Below are 12,630 nucleotides of genomic sequence, written 5' to 3'. Positions count from 1 at the left end.
TAATGATCTCAATTTTTTCCCACTAAATAGAAAACCAAAAATATTTTCATATACTTCAAATTGTTCAAATCTATTTTGAAGTGAAAATATGACTTGGTTTACTATGTATAAGAAGTTATCAACTCTAAATGATTCTTCAAGAGATCTTGTGATTTCATTATCAACATTCTCATCAAAATATTTTTTTCTACAAATTACACGTTTCTTACGAAATTCAGGTTCTATATTCATCTCTAATGCAATTTTCTTAGCCGAAATCATAGTTTTGAATAAGGGAGATGTAAGATTAGAAAAGAGAAAGTGAGAAGAAATAGAAGAGAGGAAGAGGGGAGGATAAAATATATAAAAATAAATTAGAAAAGTATAAGGTAAAAAAAAAGATAACTTGTACATTCAAAAAAGATACACATCTTTTTATTGAAAAGATAAAAAGTAATTGTCATATCTATCACTTCATTAATGCCGTTTGTATTTGTTGTCTTAATTCTAATTTTTTTTTTCTAGTTTAATCCTATCTAATTAACAAAAAAATGGGGCCCCTAAAATTGGGGGCCTAAGGCGAAGAATTTTCTTTAAGCCTCACCAGCCACCCGTGCGTAAAACAACAGTGTTCTATCTATTAGTCTCCTTTCCCTTGACACATGTTTTATTCGGGCTACGTGCATTGTTCTTGGCCGTCGATTCATTCAATCCAACGGTTGACATGATTTGAATTATTGATTTTTAGAATTAGAAATGAAGAGAAGAACATTGAAAGGAATTCAAACTAGTCACTTTTTTTCTGTATTTTTAAGAGAAAATTAAGTAATTATTGAAGATGAAAGGGATTATTGGAGGATGAACTTTGAGAGTGCAGATCACAATAATTCACAGGTATGCATCTCTCATTATTAATTACTATAAGTATTTCATACACATGTATCCTTTGGCCATATATTTTAGCCATACACAGGCCTAATTTGCTCTTTAGAAATTAGATAGGAAAATGGTATCCTATCTTTCTTTCTTTTATATATATATATATATATATATATATATAGGGGTGTTCATGGTTTGGATACAAACCGATCCAAACCGAAAAACCAAACCAAACCGATTAAATGAACCGATTTAATTTGGGTTTTGGTTTGATTTGGTTTTAGATTGTTAAGAACCGATAGTATTTGGTTTGGTTATGGTTTTGTTAGAAAAAAATCAAAGAAATAAACTAACCGAACCAACAAGTTATATACATTGAAGAAATAACCGAACCCAACCAACAAGTTATATACATAAATTTTATTATTATACATACATAATATATTATATTCATAAACAATTTTAAAGATTTTATATATGTTTCATCAAAATTTATTTATAATTTACTTATGAAAGAATAAATGTCCAAGGTGAGAACATTTTTCTTATTGGTTTCATGTATATGAGTATCTATAAAAATTCTTTGTGAGACTGAAAATGTCATTGTCTCTTCCTTCTATGCCAAAATAGTGAATTTTGAAGTTTTATTCAGTAAATTCAATGATCGAAAGTTCTATAATGCCAGTCATTCTAACTATTTTTTGTTTGAATGGATTGTTGTCACTTTTTTCACTTTTTGAATGAATTGTTTCTTTTATTTTTATGTATGGTTAATAACCGAATAACCGAACCAAACCAAACCAAAACCGAAAACAACCAAACCGATAAAATGTATATTATATTTGGTTTGGTTTGGTTTTGATAATTTTAAAACCGATTAAGTTGGTTTGATTTTGATTTTGACCAATAACCGACCCAAACCAAACCGTGAACACCCCTATATATATATATATACTAGTCCTGAGAACGTGCGTTGCACGTTTATTTTAAACTACTTAATATAAATCTTGTACTGATAAATTGTAAATGGTACATATATTGTTGGATTTGCTATGTGCCATAAATAAAAAAACAAACATACATAAAAAAGTAAACATAAATATAACTCATAAGCTAATGTTAGTAAATCTTCCAAATCGATACATATATTGAATCGCAACATAATCAACATAAATGCGGTTAGAAGTTACAAAATATTTATCTGACTCAAACAAATGAATATTTAAAAAGTAAGAAAAGAGGGGGGGATAAGAAGTACAAAAAAATTAAATGATATAGATGCTACTAAAACTTGCAAGTAATATTGAGAAACTAAATTTTGAAAGAGAAGTATAATTGTCTGTAGTTATACACAATCAATTGAATTGGTATGTGATATTTTTCTTATATAGTTCTACTATATCTTATACTTAATACAATACTTCCCTTATTTTTTTTAATATTTCAACAACAAATAGTTTATATGTGACATAAGTAACGTTGATTATGTTTACAAGTGTTTCACACATCTTAAAGTTTGTATCTTCTATAAGAAACTGTAACCTCCTTTTTATAGACACGTGCATATCAAGAAGTTGTTGCCGAATAAAAGTCGTATTTCATGTTGTACAAATATTGATCAACATATATTTCTTTAAGGTGGATAATGTATCATTGTCAATTTCATGAGATACACTTGAAAAATAGTGTTTATTTGTGATAGAGATAGTTAATAATTAGAGACATTAGAAAATTTAATCGATATATAAAAATCCAATTGCACGTACAACTTTCTTTGTTTGATTCAAGATTATGAGTCCTTCCACATGTAAATTTGACATGAAATTATTAATTAAATTATTTAAATATAATCATATTATGGAATATAATATAATCGATCTATACTCACGAATAAGGAACTTGATATAAATGATTGAAATATTTAAAATATCTTATTTAAAAATATTGGGTGTACATCTTCAAAAAAGTATCCACTCAAAGGAATAATAATTTTGTATGAATCTAAAGTCTATATCATTTATACTACTAAAAAATATCATACATATCACAATTTTCCTATAGATTGCATTATATTTTTGTGAAAACGAATATCGTACTCATTACTTACCTAATGATGTGAATGAGAAGTGAAGAATTCAAAATCGTAAGGTAAAAACCTGAAACAAAAGAAAAATGTATAAGAATTAATGATTAGCAAAAACAAATCAAGAAAAAGATATATATTAAAGAAAAACAAATACAAGAAATACCGAGAACTATATAGAGAGGATAAAAAGTAAAAAAATGATAATAGATTACAATATATAAGATTTAATGAAGTTAGCTATTCATAGTCCTAACTAAAGAGATTCCATGCATCTGTTGTACAATTTAATTTAATTTAATTAAATATACGTCTTAGAAAACTGAAAATATCTTGATGCTTAGGAAATTGAAAATATCTTGATGCTTAGAAAACTGAAAATGCTTAAAAGCCATATTGGAGGAGGTTTAACTCATAACTAATGAATAAATAATTAACTTTTGTGTTGGATTAGTAGTTAATAGTTAATTAATTTAAATACTTTACAACATTTTAATTTAGTATAGGAGCGAAATGGTAATTCAACTTTGCACTTTGATGATTTCCACTTTTAATAATTCTAGTTTTTGGAAACGTGCGTTGCAAGTTTATCCCTTGTAATTACTACAAAATTTCTATATAATTAAAAAAAAATTAAATTTCATAATAGAAAATATGTGTGTATTTCACGCTACTTAGTATAAATATTTGTAAATGATTTAAATACAATTACAATATGTATAAATAGTCATTCCTAAAATTAAGTAATTAAAAGAGAAGAAGTGTAACACCAAATGGACAATCTGACAATCATATCAAATAGTTTTAAGAAATTGTATCATTTTGATACGTAGATTTCACACGAGTTATTAGTTGTGAAGATGTCATATAATGTTTGAAGAGAATATATAAAAAATTATCAATATCCATTACATTATTATAGCATCACAATAAATTATACAACTTCAGATGTACATTATTTTCATCCCATAAATATTCAAAAATAAGATGAAATAGAGTAGACTAAAAACAATAAAATAACTAATGAATTCTAAAATTTTTAAATAACAAAATTTAAAGAGAGAAACAGTTCCAGTTTAAAAGAATGGAGGAACTTCCTCAATAATATTTAAATTTAGTAAAGGTGTACTCTGAATTAAGATAGTATTAATTGCTTGCAGGATTGGATTTATGAACAATTAGAGGAAACTGAAAAGGTGGCAAGTAGATGGCTCAAGAGTGTCGCGCAGTGATAGGTGCCATAGACCTTCTGCTGGGAAGGCATTTAGATAGTTCCATAATTAATCAATTGGAGAAGACTAGAACTCAACTAAAATGTGTATTAGGATTTCTGGTAAAACTGGAGAAGGTTTTCCCTGAGAACACGATATCCACACAACTAGGGGCCTTATTTCAACAAGCTCATGATGGCTTTTCTGAGATATGTACTCACATGGATCAACTGAAAATAATTAAACTGAACAACATTGCTGAGGTGCTGAAAATACTTAAACCCAAGAATATTGATGAAAGAATCAAAGCTTCAAAGCCATCAACGTCATCTAGCCAAATCACTACTATAGAGATGGTGAGGTTTGTCGATATTTTGCTTGATCATGTAAAGAATTATGTCTTTGTGAGGCTGCATTATCTACACGCTTTCTTCATATTAACTGCAAGTCGGTGCATTAAGCATGAGAGTATGCCGTATTTCTTCATCTATATTGAGAATGTAGCTTATACTGCACTACGACTATATTTCCAATGGATGGAAGAATATACAGATTTGCAACATGAGTTGCGCAGTTTGATAAGTTCTTCAAGTCCTGATTTGAGGCAGATACAAAAGAACCTCTTGACAGCGTTAAAATCATCAAGATCAGAGACTACATTGAAGTCCGGATATATGCTTGATTTTGTTAATGCTGTACGAGATGATCTGAAGGTGCGTCGTGCACACGGTGATCAAATTGAGGGGCTCAAAGAAGGACTTCTTAACAGTTTTCAATTATTACAGTACAATGAATATGGAGGCACTCAAATCATTGAAGCTCTGGCCTTTGAGGCAGCATTAATGATCAACTCCTATGATGAGGATCTTCTTTTTGTTTTGCAGCCGAAGCTTAATCATGTCAATGTAGTAATCGAACTGATTCAACTACGTAAAAGTCAAGTAACCTCTCTCCTGAGAGCTGATAGTCTTCTACTGATTGACTATGCTTTGGACGAGCTGGTGGTCGTGACAACTTTTCTCACGGATTCATTGGAGCAGTGCAAACAGCAACCTAAGATAACTGATCTTTTAACTCTTATCCAATCTGTGACTAACGAAGCATGTTCAGCTGTTAAAAATCTTTTATGTTATGCAAGACGAGAAGACTTGGTCTGGGAAATGAATCGGTCACATTTTCAATTGCTTCTTAAGTTCAACTTTATTAAGGCAGCAATTAGACAGATGTGTTCCACCATTTGTGCTTCATCAACTGAGATACATCTGCTGAACTTTCTTCCTATTAATTTTGAGGTCATTGGTTCTTACTTAAATTCCTCAAAGAAATCATCCTCTGGTCACCACAACATGGATTTACTTATGATGGGGTTTCATGAATATATTATTGACAATCTGCTACTGAAGCATGAAACTGATTTGTCATTTACAGTTGCAGATGATGTTAAAAAGTTCTACGATGGATTGTTGCTCCTGGTAACATCTCGTGTTGATCTTCTTGATCCTCTATCTCAGTACAGTGGATTTGGAACTATTGCAATTGAGGCCGAATCTGTGAATAGCAACAAAAGTAGGAAGAGCAATCTAGTTCTTCAGTTTTTGACTGTGGCTTTCAAGCTTATCGAATGTGAGAGAAGCTTGATGAATCTACAGAAGCACAAAGCCACTTTGGAAGCTCACATTCTGGATATGATTGAAAGTTCTCATGAAAAGCTTATTTATCTAAGAGTTCTTCTCATTGGTGTTGTCAGGCAACACACAGTCCTTAATGAATTGCATAATGTCTTAATGCATGCTGAAGTGACTGCTAACAAGATAGCACAAATCATCAAGGGAAGAAGCATTGAGGAAATTGGGCATTTATTATCTGAGATTGAGTCTGTCCATGTAGAGGTCAGAAAAGTATGTTTTCAATTTCTGGATGCATCACCTTACAACATGACAGATGGGGAAGGCCTTATTAGATTCTTATCGAAATACCAGGACTGGCTGCTCAACTTTGATGCTTGTTCAATTCCTTTTCTGAAGAACCAGATCCCAGTAATCAAAGACAAACTATTTTATTTGGGTTCTTTTATTGCAGATATTGTACAGCATCGCAAGATGCATCAAGAGCTCAAAGATCTTGTGAAACATGTTCAAGATATAAAGTTTGTCTGTCTCTTTCCCATCAGGGATAATGCACCTTCTTGGTGTTACGGGCAATATCTCTCTGATGTCAAGCAATTGCTTAAGTTTGTCGAGACAAAGGTCGAAGCGATTTGTCTCAAAGTTCCAGATTCTTCAAGTCATAGCTTCCCCAAGATAAATGGACTAGGATCACTCTATTGTTTCTTGGGAAAATTGGATGAGATGCTAAGTTCTAAGATCGATTCAGTTATCGACTTAAAACTTCAAATTGGGTCAGTGAAGGAGGGTTTATTGTGTCTAAGAACATTGACTGATCATTTCCCAGAAATCAACGATGAGCATGATGAAGTTTATAGTCTTATAACAAGAGTTACTGCAATGGCATACGAGGCAGAGTATGTCATAGACTCGTGCTTGACCTATTCTTATCCACTCTGGTACAAAGTTCTTTGGATTTCTGAATCTGTTGAGAATATTAAGCTTGTAAATGAAGTTGTTAGAGAAACATGTGAAAGAAAGAAGATAGACGTGATGGTGCACAAAGTTAAAAAGACCTCAACGAATCTTGTGCCGTCTTTATCAGCTAATAGTGAAGGATCAAATGAAGAAATGGAGAGTTTCCAGGAGGCGATGGACCAAATGAAGAAGCAGCTACTCCAAGGTTCACGTCAGCTAGATGTAATCTCATTGGTCGGCATGCCGGGAATCGGTAAGACTACTCTTGCCGAGAAGATTTACAATGATCCAGTAATCACCTCTTGGTTTGATGTCCGTGCTCAGTGTCGCGTGACTCAAGTATATTCATGGAGAGGTTTGTTGCTTGCCATTTTGAGTGGTGTGCTTGAGCCTATTGATCGCAATGAAAAAGAAGATGGCGAATTAGCTGATGAGCTGCGGCGATTTTTGTTGACCAAGAGATTCTTAATTCTCATTGATGATGTATGGGATGATAAAGTGTGGGACAATATACATATGTGCTTCAAAGATGCTCGGAATGGGAGTAGAATTATTCTAACAACACGTCTGAGTAACGTTGCCAATTATGCTAAATGTGAAAGTGAACCTCATCATCTTCGCTTGTTCAGAGATGATGAGAGTTGGACATTATTACAGCAAGAGCTGTTTCAAGGGAAGAGTTGTCCGCCTGAAATTGTTGATGTGGGGTTTCGAATAGCAAAAATATGTGGAGGGTTGCCTCTCTTCATTGTATTAGTTGCTGGTGTCTTCAAAGAGAAAAAGCTAATAAAAGCAGAATTGTGGAAGGAAATAGAGGAAAGTCTATGTTTGCTGAATATTGATAGCTTGGAAGAGAGCATGTCTATAATTGGATTTAGTTACAGGAATTTACCACAACAGCTGAAGCCTTGTTTTCTCTATTTTGGAGGACTTTTAAAGGGGAAGGATATTCATGTCTCAAAATTGACTCGGTTGTGGGTAGCTGAGGGTTTTGTACAAGCAAATGAAGAAAACGGACTAGAAGATGCTGCAGAATGTCTCTTGGAAGATCTTATTAGTAGAAATTTAGTCATGGGCGTGGAGAAGAGACCCAATGGAAAGCTCAAAACATGTCGCATTCATGATCTGTTGCATAAGTTCTGCTTGGAGAAGTCCAAACAGGAGAATTTCCTTCTTCATATCAATGGGTATAAAGAACTATACTGATTTTATCATGTTATTGTTTATATCAACTCTCATTTTCATTAATTTTTTCTTTGAACAGATTCACTGGAGAGGATTCATTTCCTGAAATGTCTATGGATTACCGGTTGTTTGTTCATTCTTCTGAGGATCAGATTGATCAGTGGCAGCCATCTCGCTCAAATGTTCGCTCTTTGTTATTCAATGTGATTGATTCAGATAACTCAATCTTTCCGCGTAATATCTCTTTCATCTTTGACAGCTTCAAACTTGTTAAGGTGTTGGATTTGGAATCCGTCAACATTGGTGGTACTTTTCCTAGTGAAATACAATTTCTAATTCATTTGAAGTATTTTGCTGCTAAAACTGGTGGAAATTCAATTCCTTCATGTATAGCTAATCTTTGGAATCTCGAAACTTTTGTGATAAGAGGATTGGGAGGAGAGGTGATACTACCTAGTTCACTTCTAAAGATGGTTAAAATAAGGAATATACATGTAACTCATCGTGCTTCATTTAGTTTGCATGAGAATATGGGTGAATCACTTGCGGACTCTCAATTAGATAATTTGGAAACCTTTTCCACTCCACATTTCTCTTATGGTGAAGATACAGAGATGATATTGAGAAAGATGCCAAAATTGAGAAAGCTGAGTTGCATATTTTCGGGGACATTTGGCTATTCAGAGAAAGTGAAGGGAAGGTGTGTTCTCTATCCCAGATTAGAGTTTCTATGTCAGCTTGAATCCCTTAAGGTTGTCTCCAACAGCTATCCAGAAAAACTTCCACATGTCTTCAGTTTTCCCTCAAGACTTAGGGAATTGACTCTGTCAAAGTTTCGTCTACCATGGAGCCAAATCTTGAGTATTGGAGAACTTCCTAACTTGAAGATTCTAAAGTTACTTCTCAGAACCTTTGAAGGGGATGAATGGGAAGTGAAAGATTCAGAGTTCCGTGAACTCAAATACTTAGAATTGGAGAACCTCAACATTGCACAGTGGTCTGTCTCCGAGGATGCTTTCCCTATTCTTGAACGTTTGGTTTTAACCAAATGTAAGCGGCTTAAGAAAATCCCTTCTCATTTTGACGACGCTGTATCATTAAAAAGCATTGAAGTAAACTGGTGCAGCTTGGGTGTTGCTAATTCAGCCAAGGAAATTCAAGCGTTTCAGCATGATGAAATAGCAAATGATGCATTCAAAGTTACTATACAGCCTCCAGATTGGGATAGAAATTCATCTCCTTGACTCGTTATCTGGTATGTTCCTATGATTACTTATTCCAATCTGAATTTTATATGTGTGCTATATCCTTGAATCTGAATTCCCTTTCTCAATGAATTTTTCATTCAGGCTTGAAAACAGAAGATGGAGGAAGACCTCAGCTAGGTGGATTTTCTGTTGAAGGATCTTCAGCAATAAGTGAAGTTTTCGAATAAATTTCAACTTAGTGATTTGTGTAACTTGTAATGAATTTATGAGCAAGAGCTCACGTCCTTACTCTAAACTATTGGAAATGTGAAATTATTGTTATCAGTGTGCTACATTCTTTTTAGATCAGTATCTTGAAAAACTATCGTTATCAGTGTACTAAATTTCTTGAACTTGTAGAATTGTGGGATTTACTATGCATAATCCTTATTTAATTTCTGCCTAATTTCAGTCTTGGAGGCTGGAGCAAATGAAGGGAGAACATATTTTCTTTCATGAGCCATTAGCCTATAATGGGAATACAATATATTTGATCTGTTCAACAATGACGACTTATATCAAAGTGAAATTAACAACTTGAAATAATTTGTCCATTGAAATTTTCATGAAAAGACTTGTACATTCTGGTTATCTTATTTTAGCAATTGTTCTAACGTTAGCAACCCTCATTCTACATAATCTTAGAATACATCTCATTCTGAATGAAAAAGCAAAGCTTATATCAGAGAAGCAAAGTTCTCAAGAGCATCAAACTCGTATGTGTTGTATACTCAAACAGGAAAGGGATGACAAGATTAGGCAGTGACATCATTTCCTTCAAGATTGGGAAATCCATATCGGGCAACCCTTAGGACCAACTACATATCTTATTAGACAGCATTGGGGAGAGAGCCATGCTTTTATAAAACTAATTATATTAAGTCGCTTGAAATTAAAGAAACTCGATTATTAACCTATATTGTGGAGGGTCAAAATTGGGTGTCAACACCAAGCCCTTGGACACTTTAGCAAATCAAACTCAAATGATGAAGTGGGCACTATATATGCTTAGTGCTTACAGATGCACATTTTAATTGCCACTGCAAATGCACAGCGTCATTTCTACATCACTCAGTGTCCAACAATGAAGTGGCGCAGAAGCAATGATCAATATATACAAGAAGTATTTAACTTATTTTTTAAACAACCATCTAGTGACTAGCAACAAATACATAAATCCCAGTATTTTAGATCTGCGATCTAACTTTTGAAACTCAAAGTTCTAACTAAGAACTAGCAAGTCGATCTTCACTCTTTCTAGACTTGTATTCTCTTTTTTCTCCAAGAATTTTTCTCTTTTCGTTATTATCAACTAATATATTCAATTTAGCCTGAAACTTTGGTTATTGGAGATGTTTTCTTATATGTTCTTGATGAACTGTGCTTGTACAAAGATATAGTTGGAACAATCATTAGAACTATTGATACGAGCATTTTCCACAGAAAAAGGAAATCTTGTGTTCCAATAGAAGCAAAGGTGACCCTAATTTGTTGCTTTGTTCTGTTCATAAAATAAATTGAAGACAATTGAATATTAATTAGAAAATTTGAACTATTGTAATCAAATTCAATAAATGGCAATTATCGATTTTCTGTTTTTACAGAGCCATAAGAATACTATATATTCTTGAAAGTGTGCTAAATAAATATATATGAAATAGTCCAGCTAAGCTTCCTCATGTGTTCAATTTCAGCTCAAAACTAAGGGAAATGACTTGTCCTAGTTTCGTCTACCCTGGTCCGAAATTTCTATAGTTGGAGAATTGCCTAACTTGGAGATTCTAAGGTTGCTTTCCAGAGCCTTCAAAGGGAAGTGAATGATTCAGAGTTTCCTGAACTCAAATACTTAAATTTGGACAACATCAACATTTCACAGTGGTCCGTCTCTGATGATGCTTTTCCTAAGCTTGAATGTTTGGTTTTAACCAAGTGTAAGCAGCTTGAGGAAATCCCTTCTCATTTTGGTGATGCCATAACTCTGAAAAGCATTTTAGTAATTAAACAGGTGTGGCTGGTCTGTTGCCAATTCAGCCTTGGAAATTCAAACTACGCAACATGAAGACATGGCAAATGATGCTTTCACAGTTACAATACAGCCTCCAGATTGGGCTAGAGGACCATCTGCTTGACTCATTTCTGGTACACTCTTGCGGTATTCACCTAATTACATTTCCATTTCTCTAAATTTAGTATGTGTATTTTCTAATGTTATACTTATAACTAAAGAGGCTATATGCTATATACATGAATCTGTGTGCTAAAACTGAACTTTTGATGATGGGTCAGTTCCATTTTTCTCATAATTTTGGGAAGAGTACTGCTGTCAGTTTTTGAAGTGTTTGATATACCATTCAATATCTATTTCTTGAAGATATGTGACTATTTGGAAGTTTCTATTATTTATCTCTAAATAAAAGCTAGTAGAGGGATGCAAAGAAATCCTTTTCTGTTGGGTTTCGTATATTTTGATGATTGACAAAGTGATGGAATAAGTTCATGAAACAGGTAGATGATACATGTTTTAGCATCCAGAGTCCAACTTGTGTAGATGATACATGTTTTAGCATCCAGAGTCCAACTTGTGTAGATGATACATGTTTTAGCATCCAGAGTCCAACTTGTGTAGATGATACATGTTTTAGCATCCAGAGTCCAACTTGTGTAGATGATACATGTTTTAGCATCCAGAGTCCAACTTGTGTAGATGATACATGTTTTAGCATCCAGAGTCCAACTTGTGTAGATGATACATGTTTTAGCATCCAGAGTCCAACTTGTGTAGATGATACATGTTTTAGCATCCAGAGTCCAACTTGTGTAGATGATACATGTTTTAGCATCCAGAGTCCAACTTGTGTAGATGATACATGTTTTAGCATCCAGAGTCCAACTTGTGTAGATGATACATGTTTTAGCATCCAGAGTCCAACTTGTGTAGATGATACATGTTTTAGCATCCAGAGTCCAACTTGTGTAGATGATACATGTTTTAGCATCCAGAGTCCAACTTGTGTAGATGATACATGTTTTAGCATCCAGAGTCCAACTTGTGTAGATGATACATGTTTTAGCATCCAGAGTCCAACTTGTGTAGATGATACATGTTTTAGCATCCAGAGTCCAACTTGTGTAGATGATACATGTTTTAGCATCCAGAGTCCAACTTGTGTAGATGATACATGTTTTAGCATCCAGAGTCCAACTTGTGTAGATGATACATGTTTTAGCATCCAGAGTCCAACTTGTGTAGATGATACATGTTTTAGCATCCAGAGTCCAACTTGTGTAGATGATACATGTTTTAGCATCCAGAGTCCAACTTGTGTAGATGATACATGTTTTAGCATCCAGAGTCCAACTTGTGTAGATGATACATGTTTTAGCATCCAGAGTCCAACTTGACTATATATCTGAATAAAAGGAGTCTTAAGTAGAAAAGATCACGAGTCTGTACATGTAAAGAT

The 12,630-nt window shown here is 33.5% G+C and overlaps 1 protein-coding gene across 1 annotated transcript; it reads left to right on the top strand.

Annotated features, from left to right (window-relative positions):
- The first annotated feature begins 626 nt into the window (after nt 1–626).
- Nucleotides 627–9,558, top strand: LOC102594035 (putative late blight resistance protein homolog R1A-4). Its single transcript, XM_006356384.2, has 4 exons — nt 627–873; nt 4,102–7,921; nt 7,999–9,174; nt 9,269–9,558. Exons 2-3 carry the CDS (start codon nt 4,149–4,151, stop codon nt 9,161–9,163), a joined length of 4,938 nt encoding a protein of 1,645 aa, XP_006356446.1. The 5' UTR covers nt 627–873; nt 4,102–4,148; the 3' UTR covers nt 9,164–9,174; nt 9,269–9,558.
- The last annotated feature ends 3,072 nt before the right edge of the window (nt 9,559–12,630 follow it).

This window comes from Solanum tuberosum, unplaced genomic scaffold, assembly GCF_000226075.1.
Source record: "Solanum tuberosum cultivar DM 1-3 516 R44 unplaced genomic scaffold, SolTub_3.0 scf00216, whole genome shotgun sequence".
Lineage (NCBI taxonomy): Eukaryota > Viridiplantae > Streptophyta > Magnoliopsida > Solanales > Solanaceae > Solanum > Solanum tuberosum.
This window is presented reverse-complemented; position numbering and strand designations above follow the sequence as displayed.